General features: G+C 39.9%; 1 protein-coding gene across 8 annotated transcripts in view; it reads left to right on the top strand.

Annotated features, from left to right (window-relative positions):
• MBD5 (methyl-CpG binding domain protein 5) overlaps positions 1-27,980 on the top strand; it is a 240,630-nt gene that overhangs the window by 196,574 nt on the left and 16,076 nt on the right. For all 8 annotated transcript variants that reach the window (XM_050969162.1, XM_050969160.1, XM_050969164.1 and 5 more), the window contains 3 exons: positions 15-226; positions 2,274-3,482; positions 16,974-17,047. In XM_050969162.1, the coding sequence (XP_050825119.1) occupies positions 15-226; positions 2,274-3,482; positions 16,974-17,047 (1,495 nt within the window). The remainder of the gene's footprint in view (positions 1-14; positions 227-2,273; positions 3,483-16,973; positions 17,048-27,980) is intronic.

Raw genomic sequence — 27,980 nt, 5'->3', positions numbered from 1 at the left:
GTTTGGAATTGCAGGTGACATGTCGTCAATAAACACTACTTTGAATAACCATCAACTGACTCATCTCCAGTCACTGTTAAACAACAATCAGATGTTTCCTTCAAATCAGCAGCAACATCAGCTTCTCCAGGGGTACCAGAATCTCCAGGGGTTTCAAGGGCAACCCACAATTCCTGGATCAGCTAACAACTCAAACCCCATGGCTTGTCTGTTTCAAAATTTTCAGGTAGAAAACATAGTGAAATCAATATTGAGTGAATTTAAACATTTCTAATAGTAGAATCGGTATCCATATTCTGCTTTTTCATTGAATGTTTAAAACAATCTGTTTTATTGCAGTTTGTTGCCCTTTTATAGTGTGTATTTTGTATTTGCAAATCAAAAAACATGTTACTGAAATTATATACCTTATAAGTTTAGTGTCATTTTTATTTTATTGGGACTACTTATGTGCATCTATTGACAGCTGTTATTAACTTTCAGGAGTTGTTAATTCGCTTTTAAAGTGTGGTCATAAACTCCTGGTTGAGAATAAATTGTTGAGACTGAATGGTAAAAAGTTAACATAGTTGTCAGTTAATAGGAAATAGGAGGTGATTGTGAGTAACTGACTTTTTCTAATAGTGCCCGTTAAAGTAAATGGCAAGTACCATTGATTTAGGGGATGTTGGATCAGGCCCATAGTGTTTAGGACAGACATATAATAAAATTTTTGAAAAAAATGATATCTCCCTTTCACATTTACATCCAAACAGACAATTCTGCTGATAATGTAAATTCAGATGGTAAAGTAACAGAATGACAGTGATAGAGAACAAAAATAGAGTTACAGTGTATACTTAACATTATTATAGTGCTGCAGAACTGAGAACATGAAGGCAGCAGAAATGTAGGTGATAGTGCCAGAAAAGCTTTTATTCTTTAAGAAGAAAAAAGACAACATATCATTTTGTCAGTCTAGACAACTAGAAATTTCCCCGTGTTTGCAAAATCACAGTAATCTAACTGCCTATTAACCCCTTCACATTTTTTAATTGTGTGAGTTACATTAGCTGTATTTTCATATTTTCTCTTTGTGTCCTGAATTATGTAAGTGTTTAGTAATGGTAAGTATTTAAAGCAATAGTCACAAATATTTGGCTTCACTAGTTAAAGCATCTTTTCTATTCTATTCTATTCTATTAATAAGTATTAATATTGCTTATTATCTTTACTTCACTCTCATGACATGTACATGACAAATACAAACATAATATGCAAGGTTCCTCAAAATGTAATTTAGTTTATAATAGACAATGCATGATAATAGCTACAGTGCAAAGGGTTGGCGACATGGTTGATGTGGGATAAAAGTAGTTAGACTTCCCAAAAGAAGTGTATAAGAAGGGAAAGGCAAGGTCACTTGCACATGACAAATAGGAGGCAATTTCAAGCCTGTGGGTTGTATCCAAGAAAATACAAAGCAGAGTGTGGGTAGAGACGAAAAGAGCACCTTTAAGAGTGAAACTGGGGAGGAAAGTAGAGTGTGAGGGAGGAATAGAAGGAAATAGATTTTAGTACAGTGATATGAGCATGGATTAAGTTGTTTAGGTCTTTGAATGTAAGAACGAGGATCTTGGACTTCATTCAGAAAAGGAGAGTACTCAGAAAGGTGGGTGGAAATGTGGGTACAAAAGGAGGGATTTGAAAGTTTTATCATCTCAAATACCACCTGTTATTACAAAGCTTTGTCTTTTTGAACAAAGTGTGAAAGCTAATGTTGTGTTCATATGCATATTATTTTATGTTTTGAATTGCCTTTTCATTTTCTGATTCTCTTCATTGAGTGACAATCTTTGTCACTTATGCATAGGGCCCTACCAAATTCATGGCCATGAAAAACATGTCTCAGACCATGAAATCTGGCTATTGTGGGAGGTTGCGATATTGCCACCCTTACTTCTGTGTTGCCTTCAGAGCTGGGCGGCATGAGAGCAGAGGCTGCCGGCCAGGCACTCAGCTCTGAAGGCAGTGCAACTGTCAGCAACAGCTGTAGGGAAAGTGGCATGGAATATACTGTATGAACACATTTGCGAAATTGTCTGATTATGCCAATCAGTGAAAAACGTGTTATTTCTCCACGATTTAAGTAGCCCTCTGCTTATGTACAACGATGATAAAATGTGTCATTGATGTGTAACCATCACAGTTACTGAATTAAATGAATGTGTCTTCTGAAATATAGCATTCAATGAAAACATAAATTTCTATAATTTTTCCTTCCTATTTTTAAGGTGAGAATGCAGGAAGATGCTGCTCTTTTAAACAAAAGAATGATCACTCACATGGGTATAACATCAGTTCCTGAGAGTTCCAGCGCTACCCTTCCTCCTTTTCAAGATACATCTTGTGATTTGCAGCAAAGAACTGAACCAACTGTAGGACAACAGGCAAAGGATGGCCTCAGTGTAGCTGCTCAGGGTGATTCTTCAGTCGATGCTATTTACAAAGCAGTCATAGATGCTGCAAGCAAAGGAATGCAAGTAGTAATCACCACTGCAGTTAGCAGTACAACACAAATGAGTCCCATTCCAGCTCTGAGTGCCATGAGTGCCTTCACAGCCTCAATTGGTGACCCATTAAATCTTTCTAGTGCTGTCAGTGCAGTAATCCATGGAAGAAACATTGGTGTTTCTGATCACGACGGTAGGATAAGAAACACTAGGGGGACACGAATACTGAAGAATTCAGAACACAGTAAAAATTCAAGTGAAGGGGATGGATTTGAATATTACAAGTCAGCAGGTTGCAACACACCCAGAAAACAGTGGGAAGAGGAGCAAAACCCTGGAGGAGAGATAAATAGGTGGAAGTGTGAGGAGTTTTTAGACCATTCAACCCATGTCCACAGCAGCCCTTGCCATGAAAGGCCCAATAACATCTCCACACTGCCATTGTTACAGGGTGAGCAGCATCAGATACTGTTACCACAGAGAAACTGTCAAAGTGATAAAATGTTGGAGGAGAATTTCAGGTATAACAGTTACAAAAGAACTATGATGAGTTTTAAAGAGAGACTGGAGAACACTGTGGAAACATGTGCACACATAAATGGAAATAGGCTTCAACAAAGTAGAGGGTTTGGAGAGTTGCTGAACACTTCTAAACAAGACCTAGTCATGGAGGAGCAATCTCCAAGTTCCTCAAATAGTTTGGAAAGTTCTCTAGTTAAAGACTATATCCATTATAATGGAGACTTTAATGCCAAAAGCATTAATGGGTGTGTGCCTAGCCCTTCAGATGCTAAAAGCATCAGCAGTGAAGATGACCTAAGGAATACAGATTCCCCTTCTTCAAATGAGTTGATACATTACAGGCCGAGGACGTTTAATGTTGGCGACTTGGTCTGGGGCCAAATAAAAGGACTGACTTCATGGCCTGGAAAATTAGTAAGAGAAGAAGAAGTTCACAATTCATGTCAGCAAAACACTGAGGAGGGGAAGGTATATATACACACTCATATATATTTTGTGTATATATATATATGTATATCTAGTCAAAGAATTATTTTGGTCTAATATTTATTTTTGGGTTCTGTTCTTATTTTAATGAATTGTGGAACTAATTGGCTTTTGATCCCTGGTTCATGAGGATAGCTTAAGAAACTATTTATTTCACTAAAGATATTGTTGTAGTTGCACAATGAGAAACTTATACAAATCGCATAAGGAAACATAGGCTGTTTTCTGGCCTGAATTATGTCCTGCTAAGTCACCTGTTCACATAAGACTTTTATTATACAAAAAATATTGTGCTTTAATGCACTATTGTTTAACTTATGATTTAGAGCCTTCTGAACTTCTGGCTGTGCCTAAGGTTACTGACTTGATGTGCAAAGCATGAGTGGGTATCTAGAAATGGCAGAAATTGCAAAGTGTAGAGCTGATCTAACCAAAATAAGGATTTTGAAATAAGTTAAAGCAGTTTCACCCTATCTCTGACTTGCCCAACTGATACTTCTGGTATGCAGCAGAAAAACTATTAAAAATATTTGGCCTGGACAGCAGAACATGAAAGATCCTTTTCTAGTGATAGTGGTTTCAGTTTGCTCCTTTGTGCTGGAGTTTAATGTCACCTAGCACAAGGTGTACTGTTGGCAGGGAATTCTTATCGTTACCAATGACTTAACAGTGTATTCTGTTTTATTAAGGAAACTGTTTCAATCCTTATTTTCTACTGTTTGCAAAACTTGTTTGTTTTTCTGCAGTCCTCATAAATACAAAACTATTTCATACTGTATGTCCCTCCCCATCCTGAGCCACCACAGAAACCACTCAGACTCCTTTCTTTTAGTGTCCACTCTGTATAATTTATTCAAGTCCTCTCCACCAGCACTTTTACATGCAGTACAGCAATTGTATTATCTATGACCCTGTTGCCTTCAGCCCCCATTCATCAGGGCCCTGGAAGGGAAAGGGCTCTCCCTTCCTTGGGAACTCCTTCAGTCTGGGCTCAGCTAGCCTTATCCTCCCTCCTCTGACCCTTCATTTCTTTTATCAAGCTATTGTGCTGGTGGGCTAGTTAGTTCTTTAACTCACCCACCAACCCCATGTCTGTTTAGCTAATTCCTCCTTATACCATCACCAGGGAAACTAATTGAGGCCACAGTGATCATAGTATTGACCCATCTGTTAGGCCTTCACACTGTCTCTCGCGCACACACACACTCATTATACAATAAAAAATATTTTACTAAACATTCATTCAGGAAATAATACTGCTAGTATCTTTAAATTAACAAATCAAAATCTAGGTAAAGAATTTTTAATTTCTGAAATTAAGAAATTAATCCAAAAACTATTATCGATTTTCATGTCCCCATCTAATTTACTTCAGTTGAAACCATGATAGAAGCTATCATATTTAAGCACAGTTGATCCTACTGCTAGTAGGATTTCTCTAACCAGATTGTACCTGGATTTTTCCCCTCTAATTGTTATAATCGTGTTATGAAACTGTTATAAATTGTCTGGGATGATTTGGCTAGCGTGGTTTTAGCCAAAGCTTCTCATCTTCAGATGGCTTGTTCATTGTTCTCTGCTCCCCACATAGGTTTTGAAGAGAGACACACACTGATCTTCAGAACAAGATTATATACTTCAAATAAATGAACTTGTTTTAACAATTGTAATTCAGTAAATAAGAATTTACTGAGCTACAAAGTTAGATCCCAAAATCACTAGCCTATTTTGAAAATGTAAGCCTAATTTTTCAAATACTGTTGACCACATACTTCAAAAGAAAAAGAAAAAAAGAAGTGAAATGAGGGAGAGGAGAGTATGGTACTCTCCATCAGAATTCTGCTGTGGTGCCACTCAGTACCTTTATGAACATTATAGTACTAAAGAACACATTTTTCAAAATACGTCAATGTCTAATATTTATTTGATAACTTCACAACAGTAATTATGTGTTCTTTTTTGTAAGATTGTTTCAGTACATTTTTAAGAAGTTGCTCTTTGTGCCCTTTATAACAGAGAAGATCTATATATCATCAGTTGCATTCTTTAAGAGTATTGCATCAATATCAAAAGTTAATTTCTGATCTATTTGTTTTTATGCAGGTCTTAGTACTTCCATTTTGTTAGTTGGTTTTTTTTTTTTTACTTTATTGCACATTATTATATTAATTGTATGTAGAATCCCAAACAAAATTAATGAAAATTGTATATGTTGCTGATACCTTCTAAACTGTTTCTATGTAGTTCAAAATTTTGCTGCTTCCAGAACGTTGTCAAGGCAGCTCTTATCCCTGGTAAGAGAGAGTCTGTCCCACTGTTCGTCAACAAGCACTGTGGCTGACTAAAGGAGCTTTGGATCAGAAGGCCCTCTATCTTTCAGGAGGATGTTATGTATTTAGCCTCCCCAGTTGGAAAGATGGTGTAAATAGCAGTTACAAGTATAGGATAGGGATTGAGATTGAATACTGGAGAGTAGAGGAATGTGAAAGACAAAAGAGAAGACTTAAATAGAAAAATGACTTACATATTCCCATTTCTGGGTGAAAATAGAGAGGAACTCTGATGTTCATAATTGCATTTCTCGTTCTTTTGTGCATTTGACCAACCACTCCTATAAGCTGCTGTACGGCCTCATGTTTTGGAAATTTAGTGAGAAGCCAGCAAAGTCAACTCAGTTTGCACTGCAAAAGATCTTCAGGAATGATATGTATCAAGAAATCCTGGAATTGTGGAACTCTTAATATGGTTCCCTATTAGTAGTTTTGAAAATTCATTGTATGAGGAACTTTTAAATTATCTTTATACGCATTTGTTCCTATGGTGTTATTTTTTTCATGCTATGGCAATAGTTTTGCTATGTTGCAATGAGTTCTGTTGTATATTACATAGAAAATGCCTGTTTGACTTGACTTCCGTTTATAACAGCATTTTACTACTTTTAAGGGGATACATATGGAGTGGCATTTTTTTTGTCTGTTTCTGTTCAAATAGCAACTGGAAGCTTTTGAATGGTGTTCCTCTTCAGGAAAGAAGGAGTGTTAACCAAAGTTTTCTGTTGTTTTTTTTTTTGGTCAATTGGAAAATTAAGGAGCAAACTGAAGAAAGTTCAGTGGGAACAGCAAAACCATCTAGATGGAGGAAACAAGGAATGATCATGTAGATTAGGTTATTAGTGTCTGAGAAAAACAAGGGAAGTGGAAAGCAAAAGAAGATGTCAGCAGAATAAGGATGAAAGTGAGAAAAGAGAAATAACTTTACTGAGAAATCCACCTGATAAGATCATGCTGCTGGATGTCTCATGTTGCACTGATGGTCTAAATAGGCTTGAATATACAATTTAGAACTTTTCTGTATGCCTGATGAGTAATATCTTATCACTAAGGCAGCAGGAAGCTGCTTTGCAATATGAGGTTACTGACACAACTGCCAGAATAGGTAATTCTCATACACAGGAAATTCATTGTTCTGGAAAGAACTATTGTGGTGGCTGGGCTCACACACCATTATTCTATCATATGATGATTTGCATAGTGGAAGGATCCTTCTAGAAGTTGGGGAGGCAGGGCAGAGTGTGGAATATTGAATTTGGTCTTTTTAAAAAAAGAATTACAGTACCATCCCAGTGAGCCACTGCTAATATAGTTCCTGTATTGGTGCAGGGCAGAGTTTGATTCTCAATTCTGACTTTATCTCTCAAACCCAATAAGGCCAGGAGCATGGTGTAAGCTGCATGCACAGCCAGTGACAGGAGGGTGTGGTTTTCACTAAATAGGTAAAGGACAGTGATGAAGAATGTCAAAGTGAGTTCTTCCAGACCTTAACAGGAAGGATGGTTTTCAGAACAGGAGGGTAAAAACAAAACAGCTCGTGGGATCTAAAACCTGTATGAATGTAGAAAATCACCCACTTTCCACCTAAGAGACAGGGTGTAAACAATAGCTAGCCCTATGGTAGTGATTTGAAGAAATCCAGAATTGAATTTCAGATATTGACGGTACTACAGGATGGAGCTGGTTTACTGTGTTAGGACTCTCAGCTGCTTAGGCTCTAGACAAGCTCAAAAGCTTGTCTCTCTCACCAACAGAAGTTGGTCCAATAAAAGACATTACCTCACCCACCTTGTCTCTCTAGGCTCTAGATTCGTGTTTCTGACCCGAGTTTGACTAAGGCAGGATGTAATCAACCAAAGAATTAATTGGTGTGGGCCAGATTTAATGTCATCTGGCATAAAAAAATAGAATCCAACAAAGTGTTTCAAAATTTGAATTACTGTGTAATAGTCTATGCCAACATACCACGATAACAATCAACATGTCTTAAATGCCTTATTGCTTAAATACTACTGTAACTTATTCTCTTTCAGATTACTTCCAAGTTCTTGGCTAATAACTATCTGACAGTGAAATGTTTGTAAGTCTCAAAGAGCAGAGGTTTTTAAATGCTATTTATTGGAACTTTCTAGGAAATTCAGTTTACTGAGCATTGTAAAAGCTTTGTACAAAACTGTTTGACCTGCTGTTATGCTGTCATAAATATTTTCCCACAGATATGTGTACAATGCTTGATTTTTGGAGGGACTGAGCTCTCCCAGCTCCAACTGAAGTCAGTAGATGTCATTTCTGAGTATTTCTGAAAAGTTTGTTCATATTATTTACTAATGTAAATGGTTATTTCAGGTAAAGGTGTCTGACATTAATAACTTTATTTCCTCACTAAACATAACTTTTTCTTTAATACCACGTTACGTTAACCATATATTGATATTAACTGTTCTTCCGAAAAGTAAACGCTAATAGATTTCACATTATAATATTTACCAGGAAGAAACTCCCTCATTAAGGAGTTTATTCCAATTAACTGTTTAGTACAAGATCTATTATTATTCAATACATGCTCAGGTAAATCACTAAACTGAATAATAATGCTTAATAATAAAATAGCTTACCATTAAAGTAGTTTACATTTGTACTGGGAGACATAAGGTGTACAGTTCTCACAAGGTTGTGTATACCTAACTATTTCGTATATCCTCAGTACAGATACTATATCTCTCAGCATCCATTCTTTCCTCTATAATTTAGTAAAGTTTTAGGAGATGAAGGCTCAGGCAAAATACAGTTTTACCCGATAACTCCGTTAAATCTGAAAAATGCCAGATTTTTTTAGATAGCAATTCTTCAAATGTCTTATAAAATTAATTAAGATTGAAATGGTTAATTTGATCTCCAGTTAACTTCATATTCAGTAACATTGTTTCCATTAGCATTATTAAACATTTTAAGCATTATAAATATAGTACTTAAATGTTAAGCCCTTTGGTGTTGTTGAAGCTGTTTTTTCACTAATAAGTGTTTTATGCCTTTTGCATTAGTGCATCCTTAAAAATATTTTTGCTCACAGCTCCAGAGAGTTAGTTCTTTGATGTTTCAAACTAAAATTAAGTAATTTATGTGTGTTTATAGAAATGTATACTGTTATAAAGTTAGATTGTGAAAGGAATTCTCTTGAGCAATTTCGTGATGGAACATTAGTCATAGTAAAAGAAAAAGCCACCTAAGGGTTTTTTTGTTTAATAATTTGGAAGTGTCCAAAGTCTTGCCTATTGTACAATTTAGTCTTGCTTCATGGAAATGAGATCCCCATGTGCAGACCTTACCACAATGGCCCTTATCTTGTCAAGTTCTGGATCTGCTATATCCCCAGATTTCATTTTTAGATATATAAGCTTAAGAAATGTTATACACCTCTACCCTGATATAACACTGTCCTCAGGAGCCAAAAAATCTTACCGCGTTATAGGTGAAACTGCGTTATATCAAACTTGCTTTGATCCACCGGAGTGCGCAGCCCCGCCCCCCTGGAGCACTGCTTTACCGTGTTATATCCAAATTCGTGTTATATCGAGTCACGTTATATTGGAGTAGAGGTGTACTTGGATTAAAATATATATCACATTTGGCTTTATGGTGGTGAGAACCCTGCAGCGTCCATTAACTTCAACCTAGCACTCGGAAAATCAGCTTCATAGTGCATTTAAATTATTTTAGTGATTCAGTTAAGTTGTTTTAGGAGGGAAATTTTGAATTTTCAGAACAAATTTATTCAAGATCTTTCATGTCATTCATATCAGTACTTAATTTCCGTTTAATGATTTATTATGCTTTATGCATTCATAAAATCTTTATATTTATCATTAATTCAACAAACTTTACAAAAAGCTCTTGTTAAATGAGGCATAGATTAAAAATTAAGAAATACAAACATAAAATTATTAATAAAGATAAGAAAATGAATGCTACATTTTTAAAAATCATATTTTATAAATGTGCTTTTGTAAATTAAACTGAACTCAAAGCTATTTTGCTAGTCAAAAGTGAAGTTTAAATGGTTAATGTTTTAATACAGGGGTTCTCAAACTGGGAGTTGGGACCCCTCAGGGGGTCACAAGGTCATAACATGTGGAGTCGTGAACTGTCAACCTCCACCCCAAACTCCACTTGCTTCCAGCATTTATAATGGTGTTAAATACATTAAACAGTGTGTTTAATTTATTAGGGGGGTCGCACTCAGAGGCTTGCCACGTGAAAGGGGTTGCCAGTAAAAAAGTTTGATACCCACTCTTTTAATATAATTTGAAAATGGGCAGCTCTAGAAAATTAGTAGTAGTGATAGTATTCGTATTAGTATTATTTTGTATCAATAATTTTTAGTACCTGTGAAATGGTACCGATTTTTATAACCAGTGGCTTAAATTCAGTAGTTGGGTATGAATACATAATTTCAATTGATTTTAATGAGAGTTGTATGTGCACTACCAAAGCTAGTGTTTGGCCTGGTGGGGTTTCTTTAAGCAGTAGTGCAGATATTTGTTTTTTCATTATTTTTCTTTTAGCACCTGATTCAGCAAAGCCCTTAAGTTCCATTGACTTTAAAGGGACTTAAGCGCATGCTTAAAATTAAGTCTAGGAGTAGACTTGAACATGTGCTTAACTGCTTTTCTGAAGTGGGGCCTTAGGGACTTAAATTTAAGTTTAAATATATTAGAGTATGAACTAATATAAAATTCTTCGAGTGCTTGCTCATGTCAATTCCATTCTAGGTATGCGCGCCCATGTGCACAGTCGGAGACTTTTGCCTTAGCAGTATCTGTAGGGTCGACTGCAGAGCCCTCTTGAGTGCTGCACTCATACATCAGTATATTAGGCTGCCCGCCCTATGCCTTCTTAGGTCCTTCTTACTGCCCATGGCGGTTGGTTGGAGCATCTTGTCTTGCATTGCAAGAGCATTAAGTGCCCGTTATTCTCTTTGTATATAGTTCTTAGGTAGTCAGTCAATTTAAGTAAGTGTTAGTTGGTTTAGTAGTTAGTCACGGCTGAGACTTCACCGTGGAGCAGGGCTTCAAGCTGCGTTCATCATGCAACAGGCCAATGCCTATCAGTGACCCCCACAGCAGCTATTTGAAGTGCTTGGGGGAATCCCATGTAAAGGGACAAGTGCAGGATTTGAAAAAACTTTCATCCCAGAACCAGGAAGGAGAGGAACAGCTGCCTGAAAACCCTTTTGATAGACGCCGTGCTTCGCCCAGCATCGGAGCCCTCCCCTCCGGACTCTGCTCCCAGCACTTCAGTATCACTGTGGAGCACCTCACCAGTACCACGTTCCTTCCAGCACTGTTCCCCCCGCCAGTGCCCAAGAAGCAGCAGAAGAAGGGTTTCCCGGCACCATCCATGGAGGGGAAGGGAGCTCTGGGCAAAGGACCTAGTTCAGGGCACATGCCCACCCTGGAGCTAGAGGGGAGTACCACTATGGGCGGACCCCCTAGCCCAGCCAGGGACCCACCTCCAAATCCCAGCAGCCATAGGGAATCCCAGCTCTGATGGGGACCTTCGTTGCCCAAGACAGCCCAGGTGGCCAAAGGCCTGGTGGGCCTGTTGGCACTGCAGATGCCTTGCCAGGTGCTGGACGTGGCTATGACCCTGCAATCTAAGGCCAAGCCAACCATGGGACCTCCCCAAAGGACAGGGGAACACCATCAGTGCCCGGATCACAGGCATTCGTCCCCATCCCCATGGCCTAGGACCCCAGTCCCGCAACCTTGGTTGCCGGCTAGAAGGTCCTGGTCCCTAGCACTGCAGTCTCCTTCCTGAGGCACAGAACACCAGAATCGAGGTACTGGTCCCTGCATTCCCAGCACCAGCCAGCCTCCCACCTACAATCTCCTTGGTGCAGATCTCTATCATTTAGGCAGTCTCCTAGGCATCTGTTCCCGCTAGGGTGGGACTACTCACCATCATGGCACCAATCTCCACTGCCCCAGTGCCGGATGAGGGACAAGTGGCAATCCCCTCCTTCTAGACATGGATCTCTGACAAGGATTAGTTGGCAGATGCAGGTCTCCACACCCCCACCATGGTCACCAGAGCGGGGCTGGTCCAAATTGGAGCCAGGGTTCAGCCCATCTTCAAAAGGGTACGATCCCCATCAGTCCGCAAGACCAGCATGGCAGTGGCGTGGCAGCCGGGCCAGTGGCCTGCTCAATGATGCTTCATAATCCCACCACTCTTTCCTGGCCACCTCGGACAAACCCCTGGCACTGCTGGCACCAGGTTCAGAACATGGTGCGGAATCCATCGTGGGGACAGCACAAAAGGCGCCAATGCCCAAGGAGCTATCCCCAAAAAGGGAACCCGCCCATCCCCCTGCGATGCCCTCATCATCTTCATCGATGGACAAAGTGGTGACGTGGACCTCCCAGGCTGGCAGTCGCCCTGACAACTTTAAGGAGCACCAGGCTCTTCTTAAAAAGGTGGCTGCCAACTTAAACCTTGAAATTGAGGAGTTGTCAGAGCAATCAGATGACCTGTTTGACATCATACTGTCCTCCATCCCGGCCCGCATCACGCTGCCTGTCCACCTGGGGGTTCTAAAGATTAGTAAAATGCTCTGACAGACCCCAGCCTCAATTCCACCCACATCCAAAAGGGCGGAAAAGTAGTATTACATCCTCACAAAGGGGTTCGAATATCTCTACACACACCCCCAGCAGTGTCACCAGTTGTGTCCGCAGTTAATGAAAGGGACAGGTGAGTGGCACACTGAAAAATAAAGACGCCATATAACTAGACTAAGGATGGCGCCCCAATCAAGTATCTGGATCCACCATCCTATTCTTTCTTCAACTGCCTGCACCCCTTCCAGTTGGCATGGTTGCAAGTGACATCGGACCGTTGGGTGCTCAACACAGTATCCTTGGGCTACAACCTACAGTTCTCAACAGCCCTTCCCTTCCACCGCCCTTCTCCATCCCTCTTCAGAGACCCTTCTCACAAGCAACTCATTGCTCAGGAGGTGGAAAACCTCCTAGGGCTACAGGCGGAGAGGAGGTCCCTCGGGATAGGAGCGGAAATGGATCCTACTCCCGATATTTCCTAATCCTGAAAGCAAAAGGGGACCTAAGATGCATCCTGGACCTCCATTGCCTCAATGAATATTTCAGAAAGTGGAAGTATAGGAGCAGGATTTTATAATTGTACTATGAGAATTAATGTATGATTTGGTTTTATTTTGTTAGCCATTTTTTTTAAATAGCAGAAAGAAATGACCCTTTGGGACTATGGGATTTTGTTTTTTATAGGCATTAGAAATTGGGCTTTTTTAGTTTTTTGTTTTAAGGTTTAGTTAGTAGGAGACCGAATTTTGTACTGTATTTATGTTAAGTAAATTAAGGGAACGTTGAAGGCCTGGGCCTTAATGTGAATTGTTTTGGTTATAAAATTTAGCAAGGTTTAATTTACAGTGTTATTTTGTTTGATATAAAATATTGCTGTTTGTATTTTTAAAGATTTTTGTAAAAGATTGAATAAAAAATGCATGCATTAAAAAAAATAAGGTGTAAAGGCCATTATTAACCAAATGGTCCAAAAAAAAAAAGTAAAAACACTTATCAAAACTTATTAACACCAAAAAACCATCAAAGCGCATCCATGATTGAGGAAGGGCAGATTGACGACCCTGAGGTAGAGGCTGGCACCCCTAAAGACAATTAATTAAATCAAATCCAGGACAGAATGACCCTCCCAAAGGTGTTTTGGAATGTTAACATAAAAAAATAACATCAGTTAAGGAATAGCCGGTCACAAACTGACATAGCAGAATCCATAAACTTCAACAACAAAAACTATAAAAACAAGGTGTTTTGCCATGGGGCTTTGGGTTTGCCTTGCCACTACTCCAGGAGCATCGGATCACGACCGATGGAGCCCGGCTCCCATCTGCAACCAATCTGGCTGGCCAATAAATCAATCCAGTCTCTGGACTGGTAACTATAAACATCGAGTGGTGGGACTTTGTGCATGGTGTGTGTGTATGACTAAAAAGCATAGTCACACATACTAAAAGCATATTCTGGACCCCGCATCAGTGTTGGAGGGAGTCCCCTTCGCAGCCCCATCCCCATCAGTTACCCTGGTCTCCAATGCTTCGGATCTGGGGTGGAGAGCCCCTCTAAGCGTTCTTGGCATGCAAGGACATTGGTCGGGTCACAATTGCTCCTTACACATAAATTTCAGAGAGCTCAGAGTGGTCTGCTTGGCCTGTCAAACTTTCCTGCCTCATATAAAAGACAGGGTGATTCAAGTCTGGATGGACAATACCGCCACAGTGTTCTATATCGACAAGTAAGGCAGTGCCCGGTCCTCTGCCCTTGGCCAAAGAGCTCTTAGGCTCTGGAACTTCTGGGTTCAGCATGCCATTTATTTTGTGGCCGCACACCTCCCCAGGACCAGGAACACTTTGGCAGATCACCTCACAGGACTTTCTCATCCCGCCATGAGTGGTCACCATCTAAAGCTTGTCAGCCTAATCTTCCAGAAATGGGGGACTTCCTGGGTGGATTTGTTTGCATCCAGGCAGAACAGGAAGTGCCACGCTTTCTGTTCGATTCGAAGGATTGACAGAGACCATCGGACACTTTTTTCTACCCCTTATGTATGCCTGCCCTCCAGTGCCATTAAACTACAGAATCCTTGTGAAGAGCAAACAGGACAGAGCAAAGGTAATCCTCATAGCGCCAGCTTGGCAGCACCAGCACTGATTCGGCATGCTGCTGGACCTCTCAGTGGCCGATCTGTTACAGCTACTGCTCTATCCAGACCTGTTATCTCAGAACCCTGGCAAACTGCTGCATCCGAACCTGACGGCCTGACTGTTGCATGGTTGAATGCGGATGAGCGGGAGTGTTTGAACAGTGTCCAGCAGGTCCTACTGGGCAGAAGAAGACCCTCTACCAGAGCGACCTACCTGGGCAAATGGAAGTGATTTACATGCTGGACTTCAGATGAAGGTATTCAACCTGAACAGGCCTCACCACAGTTAATCCTGGATTACCTCCTGCATCTTAAGCTCCAGGGTTTGCCCCTTTCATCTGTTAAGGTCCACTTGGCTGCTATTTCAGCCTTCTATCCCTCGCTCGAGGGCAGGTCGGTTTTAGCTAGGACATGACTTCCAGGTTCCTCAAGGGCCTAGAGCGCCTCTACCCTCACCTAGGGGCCCCTGTTGCTCCATGGGACCTGTACCTTGTGCTGTCACATGGGGCCCCCCTTCAAGCTTCTGGCTTCGTGCTCCCTTCTCCACCTCTCCTGAAAGGTGGCTTTCTTGGTTGCAATGCCATCTGCCCACTGGGTCTCTGAGATTAGGGCACTTACCTCAAAGCTGCCCTACATGTTGTTTTACAAGGACAAGGTCCTCCAACCACACCTGGCCTTACTACCCAAGGTTGTTTCACAGTTTTATATGAGCCAGGACATATTCTTACCCGTCTTCTTCCCTAAACCTCATAGCTCAGGTTGAATTCTCTGGACATCAGAAGGGCGTTGGCCTTCCACGTTGAGAGGATTAAGCCTTTTCGTAAGGTGACACAGTTGTTAGTCACAGTGGCTAACAGGATGGAAGGTCGTCCAGTGTCGACTCAGATAATCTCGTCTTGGATTACTGCCTGTATCCGCTGCTGCTGTGACCAGGCCAGGTGTGTCCTCCGGCTATTGTAATCGCCCATTCAACCAGAGCACAAGGATATGTGCTAGGCTTCCACCTAGTCGTCTGTCCACACATTTACATCGCATTACACACTTACCCAGCAGGCCCAAGATGATGCTGGCTTTGGTAGAGCAGTATTGCAAGCTGCATGACCATAAACTCTGAGCCCACCTTCATGGATGCTGCTTTTGAGTCACCTAGAATGGAATCGACATGAGCAAGCATTCAAAGAAAAACAGTTACCTATCTTTAGTAACTGTTGTTCTTCAAGATGTGTTGCTCATGTCCATTCTATTACCCACCCTCTTGCCCCTCTGTCAGAATTGCCTGCAAGAAGGAACTGAGAGGGCACAGGGCCGGCGGCGCTTAATATACCGATGCATGAGCGCAGCACTCAAGAGGGTGCCACAGCCAATACTACGGATACAGCAAAGGCAAAAATCTCCGACAACTGTGCATGCACACACCAAGAATGGAATGGATATGAGCAACACATCTCTCAAAACAACAGTTAAAAAAGGTAGATAACTGGTTTTTTTAAAAGGTTGATGGGACATATTAAGAATATATTGTAATAAGAGTGCATAAAAGGTTGTTATGAGGCACAACTAACTTCAATAGGAGTTAAATGTGTGTGCAGTCAGAATTAGGATCTGTGAGACTTTGACAACAGTAAAAACATAAGAATGGCCCTACTGGGTCAGACCAAAGGTCCATCTAGCTCAGTATCTTGTCTTCTGACAGTGGCCAGTGCCAGGTGTCCCAGAGGGAATGAACAGAACAGGTAGTCATCAAGTGATGCATCCCCTGTTGCCCATTCCCAGCTTCTGGCAAACAGAGGCTAAGGACACTGTCCTTGCCCATCCTGGCTAATAGCCATTGATGGACCTATCCTCCATGATTTTATCTAGTTCTGTTTTGAACCCTGTCATAGTCTTGGCCTTCAAAATATCCTCTGGCAAAGACTGTTTTTGTATTGTTTATGGTATGAAGAAAACAGGATTATATGTTTTTAAGTATATAAAGGAACTCAGAGTTGCATCCGACAAAGTGGGTATTCACCCACGAAAGCTCATGCTCCAATACGTCTGTTAGTCTATAAGGTGCCACAGGATTCTTTGCTGCTTTTACAGATCCAGACTAACACGGCTGCCCCTTTGGTGTTTTTAAGTAACATTCTAATTTTAGTCCCTAATTCTAATATTTTAGGACTGTTCCATGGTTTTACTTTTTGCATTTTTATTGCTATTGGTATGAGCGTACAGAGGAATTGTAAAAATATTACTTTTCGTCTTTTGGTGGGGAACAGAAATGTTTTGTGGATGCAGTGAAAATTAGGCTCCATAGCCTAAACAACTGCATGTCCAGCAGTAAAGTAAAAGTCGCCTTTAATAATTGACTGTCTGGGTAATGTAGTTTGATGTTCATACCTTTACTCAGGTGGAGCCCGAGAAGTTGAAGACACTAACAGAAGGTCTGGAAGCCTACAACCGAGCCAGGAAGAGGAACAGAAAGTAAGCAGATGCTTATTCATTTAAAAATTAATTAAAATCACGAGGTCCTCTTGTCTACCAAGAGACTCTCATTTCACTCCCAGAAGTATCCTTGACATCAGTAGGAATCTTGGCTGTATCAGGATTTCAGGATTAGATTGTTAGTTATTAACTTGCAGCATATATGGAATGCATATCTTTCTGATACTACAACAGGAAGCTTCTGAAACCTGTGGCAGCACCTGTGAGAATTTAGGCTCAGTTTTCTTACAAGGGGAAGAGTGGACAATGGTAGCATAAAAACATTGTGGCAGCTTCTAACTGTTCTAGTGTGTTTTATGTCTAGATAATTTGCCTCTTCATTTTACTGCATGTCTGTCTGTGTGTGTGTGTGTCCTGGGGGAAAGAGGAAAAGAGAACGAAATGATATATACCGCAATACTGTTTTTTCTGAAATCTGATGATCCAAAACTCTGGACTGCACTAACTAATGCACCATTCCTGTGGAGCACCTCAGCTCTGCGGGGCTGAAGCTACACTCCTGCAGAAGTCCACACAAGAAGTAGATGCTTTACAATTATTAGGAAGAACAAAGGATCCTAGCTTCTGCTCTGAGGAGCTTAGGAGATCTGCAGAAAAAGAGCGCCTAGTTTCTGAATTCCTGAGTTTTGCAGGCTATGGATTTTGCAGTTTTATAACTTTGTAATTTGGGGATTTGTATGTATGCATTTTCTGATACACCAGCACACCCATATGAATTCTCAAGTGTAGGTTTGAAATTTACACCTAAAATCATTCATTGCATTTCAGTAAATTAAAAGTATTCTGAAGAAATACTATATGACTTTGTGACAAGCAGTTTTTTTTTCCACACAGCACCATGTTGGTATGGAAAGGGTTACTTCAAATTAGTTCAGTCTAGTTTGTCGTTGCTGGCAAGCTTTTCAGAATTCCTTCATCCCAGTTATGTGTAGTTTAAGCAGACTGACTGCCATATGCAAAGCTTTTATTATACAATATAACAAATGATGTATATTTGAACAAGTTGGTTTTATCTGTTTTTGTTTTGGTTTGGTTTTTTTGGACATTATTTAAGATTTTACAAAACTAAGGGAGAGATTTTGAGAGATGTAAAATATGAGAAGAGGGAAAAAATATGGAAGAAAAGAGGAGAAGTAAATTGAGTTTAGGGGAAGAAGACCTAGACAGCTATAAAAAGATACAGAAGTTGGCAGGGTTGTAGTGTGCTATTGTTTACTTGCTGTCACAATGACAATATGCTGGCTTGTATCTGAACAGGAATTTGAAGTACTATAGGCTTATAATTCTTATCTTCAAAACAACAAATACAGGCTTAAAGGAATCAAATAATTACAGTAGAACCCCTTTTATCCTAACTGGCCCTGGTTCCAGTCAAAAATTCAGATAATTAGGAGAATGGGCAAAGAGTTTTCTATACGTTGTTTTAAAATGCGGAGTTTCTTTTAAACTAGCTGACCCCTCCTGGAAAAACCACCTTCTTTATTTACAGCTTACACAAACCGTTACTTCTAGTAAAGAGTACCAGTATCTAGAAATGCAGAAATGATAAATTCAAGTATTAAAACATAGCCCCTTCTTTACGGCATACACAAACCATTATTAATAAATAGTGGCAGTTTTAAAAATGCAGACATGATCATTTTAAGTTGCAGCAACCCCAATACTCATGGTAACAACTAACAACAATAACAATATGTAATATGCATAAAGTATTAAATTAACATGCAGTGTTGTATATAAGACAGTGATACAGCAACACTCACATTTATAATGGCTGGGAAAAATCTGACAGTTTGCGATACTGTGCTTTTTCCAATCTTATAATCTTGGGCTATTTTTTTTCCAGTGACTGTCCTTTATTTATTTTATTAATAATCTCTATTTTAGCATCCAATGATAGTACTACAAGATTTCGCTTAGTAGTCACAGTCATTTTACAAGGCTGAAAAGATGGGATGGTTACAGTAGTGTTGCCATGCAGGTTACGTCAATTTCCGATATTCTTGTGTGTGCACTGGTTGTTCGGTTAATAGGGAGAGCTGGATAATGAAACTCAGATAAACAGGTTTCTGCTGTACTTGTATTTAACGCCTTTTAAGGTGTAAGCTTTTCTTGTTCTCTGTTCTTGTGGTATTTCATGAGCAATATTGCTGATGCCAGTTAACAATGCTATCTTTTCATCACCATCCTGAAACATGTCTCTGGGTTTTTTGTATGAGTGCATGCTGCAAACATAAAAATGCCTTTGACAACATTTCAGTTATTTGCCATTAGTTGTCCCTGAAGCAAAATTTCTAGCACTAGGAAAATGACTCAGTTAACAACTTTAAATTTCTTATGAAAACATCAGTTAAAAGTAGAGACCTTGCTGAATCTGGCTCAATATTTGTACATATGGAAACATTAGGGAATATTGAATGCAAAAATGTGCATTTGTGATTTGTGGTTATACAAATGTCAGGGAAATTCAAAGTTACAGTTCCCATAACAACCATGACTCAGCCTACCACCTTTCATGTATGTAGCAGTTTGTATTACTGTCTATGGTGTTATCATTCATACTTATATATATGGAACACACAAAAAAATCCATGTTAAATGAACAGAATTATGCGACCCCCGAGCATGCCCAAATAAATTTGTTAGTCTCTAAGGTTCCACAAGAACTCCTCGTTGTTTTTGCTGTTACAGATTAACACAGCTACCACTCTGAAACATTGCAAAATCAAGTACTCAAAAGTTAGGAAATGCCAGAATTAAGGTTGCCTGTGCAATCTTAATTCAGTTCCCTTGTGCATATGCATTATGATACAGTCTATGTATTACATGATCACGTTATTTTTTCCATAGGACTGTCTCTTTCAGTGCACGCTTAATAAGTGGTTCTTCAATATTTTGTTTTCTCCTCATTGTTCAATAAGTGGCCCCAGGCCTTGTTTACTACACACTATTCAAACCCTGGTCTGAAGACAGAATTTTTAATTTCTCATTGGCTTTGTTCTATGATGCTCATCACAACAGTATCTGATTGGTTCACAAACATTAATTTATTTTCACAACATTCCTGTGAGATGGAGTATTATTATCCCCCTTTTACAGATGGAAAGCTGAGGCATAGAGAGATTAAGGTCAAAAGTGTCCCCTCATTTTGAGTACCCATTCTGAGATGCCTAGAACCAGGTTTTTCAAAGTCCTTGGCATTGTATAGCACTGTGTAAGTTAAAAACTCAGTCTCATTGACTTCAGTTGCAGCTGTGAGTGCTTGACACTTCTACAAATCAGACTCCAGAGGCTCAAGTCAGGCACCCACAAGATAAGAAACATACAAGTTTGGTTTTAGTGACTAGCCCAGCATCACATTGGCATTGTGTGTTACAAGTAGGGATAGAATCTAGTTCCCCAAGGCAGTATTCAACTGCCTTAATCATGAGAACATCCTTTCTCTTCCTACAATCCACTGTCTCATTCACTACATACATTCCAGCTTTTGCAACAAATGAGGCAGGGGTCCTACAGACAGCGATCTCCTTCATTACACAGCCCCAATTCATTCCCAGAGCAGGTCCATTCTGTCCACTAAATGAGGCGGGGTCCTGTGCAGAAAATATTAAGTGATCTTGTAATTAAAGACTGTATCATATACAAAAGGCCAAATTAAGGTTGTACACGTGCCTTAATTAGGCAGTTTTTGCTTTTCAGTACTTGACTTTTAATCAAGTTTTTGTGTGTAATTTCCTCAGCTTTTTAAAAAAACAAATTGAAAAAAACAGAAATTCCACCATGTGACATCATATTGACACCCACATGGTTCATCATCAGAGTTGGAACCTATAGATCAACTGCACAGATCTCTATCAATCATTACTAGAGAAGGATGATACATTTTGTCCACGAGTTTCACAAATATTTTCTGACAGCAATGGAAGAGTGAGACTCGGGAATCTTGTTCCATTGCAGGCTCTGGAAGGGAGTGTTCTGTATTAGTCACAAACCCTTCTGCCATCTCCCCCCTCCAAGATTGACTCTTTCTGCCCAGTTTCCCCCAACATGTCTCCTTGTCACCTCTCATTCCTCACTCAAATCCCAGGCTACTCAGTGGGCCAGTCCTAGTCTTCCCTTCCAGACTCCCAGTCCCAATCTCCTTTCCCAGCCAGTGAAAGTATACTCTCAGTGTCCCAATTTCCCTCTTCTCTTCCACCGTCAGCATCCAGTCCCAGTGTTCCACCTACTCTAGGCTCCATGTCCCAATCTACTCTTCTGCTCTCAAAGGTCATTCTCTTGTCCCTGCTACATTTGAATCGGTCAGCTCCCTCCTCCACACTACCTGAGCCTACAGGGAGACATTTAGAGCACAGGAAAGACAGTCTCCCTAGTTTCAGTTCCATTGCTGGGACCTGCACCTAGCATGACCCAGAGCAGCAATTTCAGGAAAGGTCTTGCTTGGCCTCAGGCTGGAGCATGCCCAGTGTGGATGAACTCTTCTGAGGTTTTAGCTGTTAAACTAGCATGTGTACTCTGCAGTTTTTCAAAGGTTTATAACTTGGCCAAATTTGAGTGGATTTTCACATGGACAGCAAAAGACACCCCTGACACAAAGGCCACCCCATGTCAAATTTCTAGTTCCTGCTTCAAAGTATGGGGGCACAAGAGATTTAAAAAAAAAAAAAGCCAGAATTTTTTAACATGGGCAAAACAATATATTTGTCCCTAGCGTGGTGTCCAGTATCAGTGGGTAGCCGTGTTAGTCTGTAGCCACAAAAACAACAAGGAGTCCGGTGGCACCTTAAAGACTAACAGATTTATTTAGGCATAAGCTTTCATGGGTTTAAAAACCCACTTTTCTGGTGTAACCTGATGCATCTGAAAAAGTGGGGTTTTTACCCACAGAAGCTTATGCCCAAATAAATCTGTTAATCTTTAATGTGCCACCGGACTCCTTGTTGTTTTTGTCCCTAGCCTCATTCTCGGAAACATTTGAAGCATTTTGCCTGAAATTTGGTGGGGAAGGGGGATTTCAGCCTAAAATAGAAACCCCAACATGGAAAATTGCAGCTCAAGAAGTTAGTTTAACAAAGGTTATAAGCAACTGAAAATAGGGCCTTATAATAGGAAGTGCCAGGCAATGTTCATAGGTGGTGCTACCAGCTCCACCAATAGCATAAACTGTAAATTTAGCCAATATGGCCAGGTTATAATTGTAGGGAAGACTATAATTTTCAGTTTCTCGATGAGTACATAAGTTAAAACTGCAACATCAAAATTGAGTGATGACTAATGAAAATGCCATAACTGTGTATTAATAAATATACCAAAATGTTCATTTTTCTTCAGTTTTTCAACATTCTCTAATAACTAAGTTATGGTCTGATTTGCGTCAGATGATTGTTGGTTCACTTCTTCGGAAGTGGAAAGCAGAGGGTTTAAATATATCCAAGGCATTCACCGGTAGTCCAGTATTATACCCTCTGTTATAATTAACTTGACAGACCATATTACAAATTAAGGTAGACCAAAGCTATTGTGGTCTATTACATAGCTTCTCAAATGTGGGCACTTAAATTCACGTACCAGAATAACAGGTTTCAGCACCCAAGCACTGATTGAGTCACCTAAGCAAACTATGATAATGATGGTAACATTCATAGGTTGATGCTCAAATAGGGACTTAAGTGATCCAGCCAATACTAAAGCACCTAAAATGGATATTTAGGTGCTTAATTTTTAGGTATCTTATTTTAGGCTCCTAAACTGAGATTGTTCCCAGAGTGCCCAGGTACTACACTGGGCATTTTAGAAATAGATATCTATTAAACTGGGGGTCCCCGGTATACGTCTCCACCTTATCCATCGTTTCGCATATCCATCGCTCATCAGTAGGAGAACATGTTCCAATTCACATCAGTCCTGAGCCGCATCTCCATCGCTTCACCTTTTGCGTGGCTTTCCTTTGGGTGCTTCCCTCGGCATTCAGGAGTTGCTGAGAGGGAGAGGAAGGAGCAGGAATGAGGTGCGCTCAGAGGAGGGGGCGGAATTGGGTGGGAAGAGGCGGGGTGGGGGTCGAGAGGGAGTCAGGAAGAGGTGGGACGAGCAATTATTTCTTATGGGGAAAAATTCCCCCGTATCCGTTGTTTCAGTATCTGTCGCCCTTTTCAGGAACACAACCCTGACGTATACCAGGGACTCCCTGTAATTAATATTTTGTTTGTCATCAACATTTTCATAGTACAATGAGGATAACATCTTTTAGAATTGTAATTCAAATAATTATATTTTTCACCTTATCCTCTTTCAACTGGCTAGATTGCCTTACAATAATGATTTTGGTCTATTATGATTTAAAAAAAGATTGTGGAGCAGTTTTTAAACTAAGGGCTGGGGGAAAACGGACAGGTATGGAGGAGCACGTGGTTTGGACAGACACATCCCTTAGGGGAGGATCTATTAATGGAGATTCTCTATATCCTAGTAAGGAGGAGAGGCTGGAAGATGGTAAAATACAGATAGGATCTTATGAGAAGCAGTCAAATGAAAAAACAAAGTCCTTTTCAATTACATTAGCAGACAGCTAAAAAGTGACACGTTTTTAAAGTGCTTATATACCAATTCTAGAAATCTCAATAATAGATGGGTGAACTATAGTGCCTCACATTACATGAGGATAGCAATATAATAGTCATCACAGAAACTTGGTGGAATGAGGATAATCAGTGGGACACAGTAATACCAGGGTACAAAATATATTGGAAGGACAGAACAGCTCGTGCTGGTGACGGGGTGGCACTATATGTGAAAGAAAGCATAGAATCAAATGAAGTAAAAATCTTAAATGAACTAAACTGTGCCATAGGGTCTCTATGGATAGTAATTCCGTGCTCTAATAATAAGAATATAGCAGTAGGGATATATTACTGACCACCTGACCAGGATGGTTATAGTGACTGTGAAATGCTCAGGGAGATCAGAAAGGCTATTAAAATAAAAAACTCAATAATGGGGATTCCAACTATCTCCATATTGATTGGGTACATGTGACCTCAGGATGGGATGCAGACATAAAGTTTCTTGACACCTTAAGTGACTGTTTCTTGGAGCAACTAGTCCTGGAACCCACAAGAGGAGAGGCAATTCCAGATCCTGTGTTCCCCTAAGTGAAACACAGGATATGGTCTAAGAGATTAATATAGCTGGACCGTTTGGTAGTAGTGACCATAATGTAATAAAATTTAACATCCATATGGTGGGGAAAAAATCCATATAAGCACAACACTGTAGCATTTAATTTCAGAAAGGGGAATGACACAAAAATGAGGAGATTAGTTAAACAGAAATTAAAAGGTATAGCGCCAAAAGTGAAATCCTTGCAGGCTGCATGGAAATTTTTTGAAGACACCATAACAGAGGCTCAACTTAAATGTATAACCCAAATTTAAAAACATAGTAAGAGAACCAAAAAAGTGGCACCATGGATAAACAACAAAGTAAAAGAAGTGGTAAGAGGCAAAAAGGCATCCTTTAAAAAGTGGAAGTTAAATCCTAGTGAGGAAAATAGAAAGGAACATAAAGTCTGGCAAGTGAAGTGTAAAAATATAATTAGGAAGGTCAAAAAAGAATTTGAAGAACAGTTAGTCAAAGACTCAAAAAATAATAGCAAAAAAAATTCTAAGTACATCAGAAGCAGGCAGCCTGCTAAACAACCAGTGGGGCCACTGGATGATCAAGATGCTAAAGGAACACTCAAAGACAATAAAGCCATTGCGGAGAAGCTAAGTGAATTCTTTGCATTGGTCTTCATGGCTGAGGATATGAGAGAGATTCCAAACCTGAGCCATTCTTTTTAGGTGACAAACCTGAGGAACTGTCCCAGATTGAGGTGTCATTAGAGGAGGTTTTGGAACAAATTGATAAATTAAACAGTAATAATTCACCAGGACCAGATAGTATTCACCCAAGAGTTCTGAAGGAACTCAAATGTGAACTTGCAGAGCTACTAACTGTAGTTTGTAAACTATCATTTAAATCAGCTTCTGTACCAAATGACTGGAGGATAGCTAATGTGACGCCAATTTTTAAAAAGGGCTCCAGAGGTGATCCCAGCAATTACAGGCCAGTAAGCCTGACTTCGGTACAGAGCAAACTGGTTGAAACTATAGTAAAGAACAAAATTGTCCTACACATAAATGAACATAATTTGTTAGGGAAGAGTCAACATGGTTTTTGTAAAAGCAAATCATGCCTCACCAATCTACTAGAATTATTTGAGGGGATCAAAAAGCATGTGGACAAGGGGGATCCGGTGGATATAGTGTACTTAGATTTTCAGAAAGCCTTTGACAAGGTCCCTCACCAAAGGCTCTTAAGCAAAGTAAGCTGCCATTGAGGGAAGGTCCTCTCAGGGACTGATAATTGGTTTAAAGATAGGAAACAAAGGGTAGATATAAATGGTCAGTTTTCAGAATGGAGAGAGGTAAATAGTGGTGTCCTCCAGGGGTCTGTACTGGGACCAGTCCTATTCAACATGTTCATAAATGATCTGGAAAAAGGAGTAAGCAGTGAGGTGGCAAAATTTGCAAATGATACAAAACTACTCAAGATAGTTAAGTCCCAGTCAGACTGTGAAGAGCTACAAAAGGATCTCTCAAAACTGGGTGACTTGGCAACAAAAATGGCAGATGAAATTCAATGTTGATAAATGTACAGTAACTCCTCACTTAAAGCCATCCAGGTTAACATTGTTTTGTTGTTACATTGCTGATCAATTAGGGAACATACTTGTTTGAAGTTGTGCAATGCTCCCTAACATCTTTTGGCAGCCACCTGCTTTGTCTAGTGCTTGCAGGAAGAGCAGCCCATTGCAGCTAGCTGGTGGGGGCTTGGAACCAGGGTGGACCAGCAGCCCCCCGTCAGCTCCCCACTCCCCTAAGTTCTCTGTGCAGCAGCTGCTAGCAATTGCAGCTGTACCTTCCACAACTGCCATGTGTTGCTCCTGCCTTCTGCCTTGGAGCTGCTCCCTGAGACTCCTGCTTGCTGTCTGGGGGGGTGGGAGGTAAGGAAAAAGGGGGGTAATGTCAGGGTGTCCCCCTGCTCCTGCAACCCGTTTACCTCATCTTCCATAGAGCAGGGGGGACACACCAGGGCTCAGGACAGAGGGAGCTTGCAGCAGCTTTGGTCTCAGCAAGCTGATCTAATTAACAAGGCAGTGTACTTAAAGGGGAAATGCACATATGTCCCTCCATTTCTGCTGCCTTGTAGGCCTGGTCCACACTACAGCGTTAAATGGATTTAAACAGCGTTAAATCGTTTTAACGCTGTACCCGTCCACACTACAAGGCACTTAAAATCGATTTTAAGGGGTCTTAAAATCGATTTCTGTACTCCTGCTCAACAAGAGGAGTAACCCTAAAATCGATATTACTATATCGATTTAGGGTTAGTGTGGACGGAAATCGAAGTTATTGGTCCCATTCTTTTACTGAGCTACCCAGAGTGCGCTCTGGAAATCGATGGTAGCCTGGGACCATGGAAGCACACCACCAAAGTAATGTGCCCTAGTGTGGACGCGTAAAATCGATTTTATAAAACCTGTTTTATAAAATCGATTTTATTAATTTCGATTTTACTCTGTAGTGTGGACATGGCCATAGAGTGTGAAAGTTAACCCTTGAGGGCTCAGCCAATTGCTAGTTCATCATTTAGCAGTAAGGGAAATATCCCACCCTCTGACTCCTCTACCTCAACCAAGTTTCACAATCATCATCGCTGTGTACCAGTATTAAATGGTTTGTTTAAAACTTATACTGTGTGTGTGTGTGTGTGTGTGTGTCTTTTGTCTGATGAAAAAAATTTCCCTTTAACCTAACACCCTCATTTACATTAATTCTTATGGGGAAATTAGATGTGCTTAACATCGTTTTGCTTAAAGTTGCATTTTTGGCTTTTCTTATGTTCTAAGTTTTTAATAATTTGATTTTTAAAATATAAACAGTATATTTAAATAGCAATGGAAAACAGTGTCTTGATGTTATGTAATCTATTTGTCTTGAACATTTTAAATTGCTTGTATTGTTTCTCTTCATAAGAACAATACACACAATTTTAAATGTTCAAAACAAATAGATTACGTGGTAGATACTATTTTCATAAAAAGATGAAGTCAGAACCATTTAGCACTTTGGCTCTCCTTATATGTTCATGGGGAAAAAATGCATTTTATTGAGGAAGAATTGCAGTTTTATTATTCTGTTAAAGTAATCCTGCGAAAGTGCTGTTCCATTTTAGAACAACTTATATTTCAGAGAACTGATTTTTTTCTGCAATTGTAGTCCTATCAAGGCAGTTCTACTGTTAATTTCATATATAAACATAAATTCAAAATGAGTGATATTGAAATCAAAGTTCAAACTTATGACTTCAGCACATAATTTTGGACGTTGTAAAATATACTACATGCCTAGGTTTGTTTGAGGGACTATTAAAAATATTTTCATCTTGTCTTTATTTGCATGCTGTATACTATAAGGAGTTATAGTGGGGATGAATTTGTCCAGTAATGTTTGTAATAAACTGCAATGAAACTTAACACTGGACTTTTAAATATATAAACACTATAAATGTTAGAAAGTGTTTAGTTTTGGCGGTGCATCCACTGTTTGACTAGCCACCTGAACAAATGGGATTACGTGAATTAGTAGAGAGAATTTAAGAAGACACATAAATATGCTTATTGTTGACTACATCTATTTTATGATCTATTGAGATGTAAGAAACTTGAAATCGGCTACATATTTTTAAAATAAACAACAAGCCAATAGTAATAGCACACGATCCTGCAAATCCTTAGTCATACGACAACAGTGGTTCTATTCATGTGAGTAAACTCTTTGTAGCATTACAATCTTAGTTAGCTGTTACATTT

Source organism: Gopherus flavomarginatus, chromosome 10, assembly GCF_025201925.1.
Source record: "Gopherus flavomarginatus isolate rGopFla2 chromosome 10, rGopFla2.mat.asm, whole genome shotgun sequence".
Lineage (NCBI taxonomy): Eukaryota > Metazoa > Chordata > Testudines > Testudinidae > Gopherus > Gopherus flavomarginatus.
The sequence above is the reverse complement of the archived record's forward strand: the minus strand, read 5'-3'. Positions and strand labels throughout refer to the sequence as shown.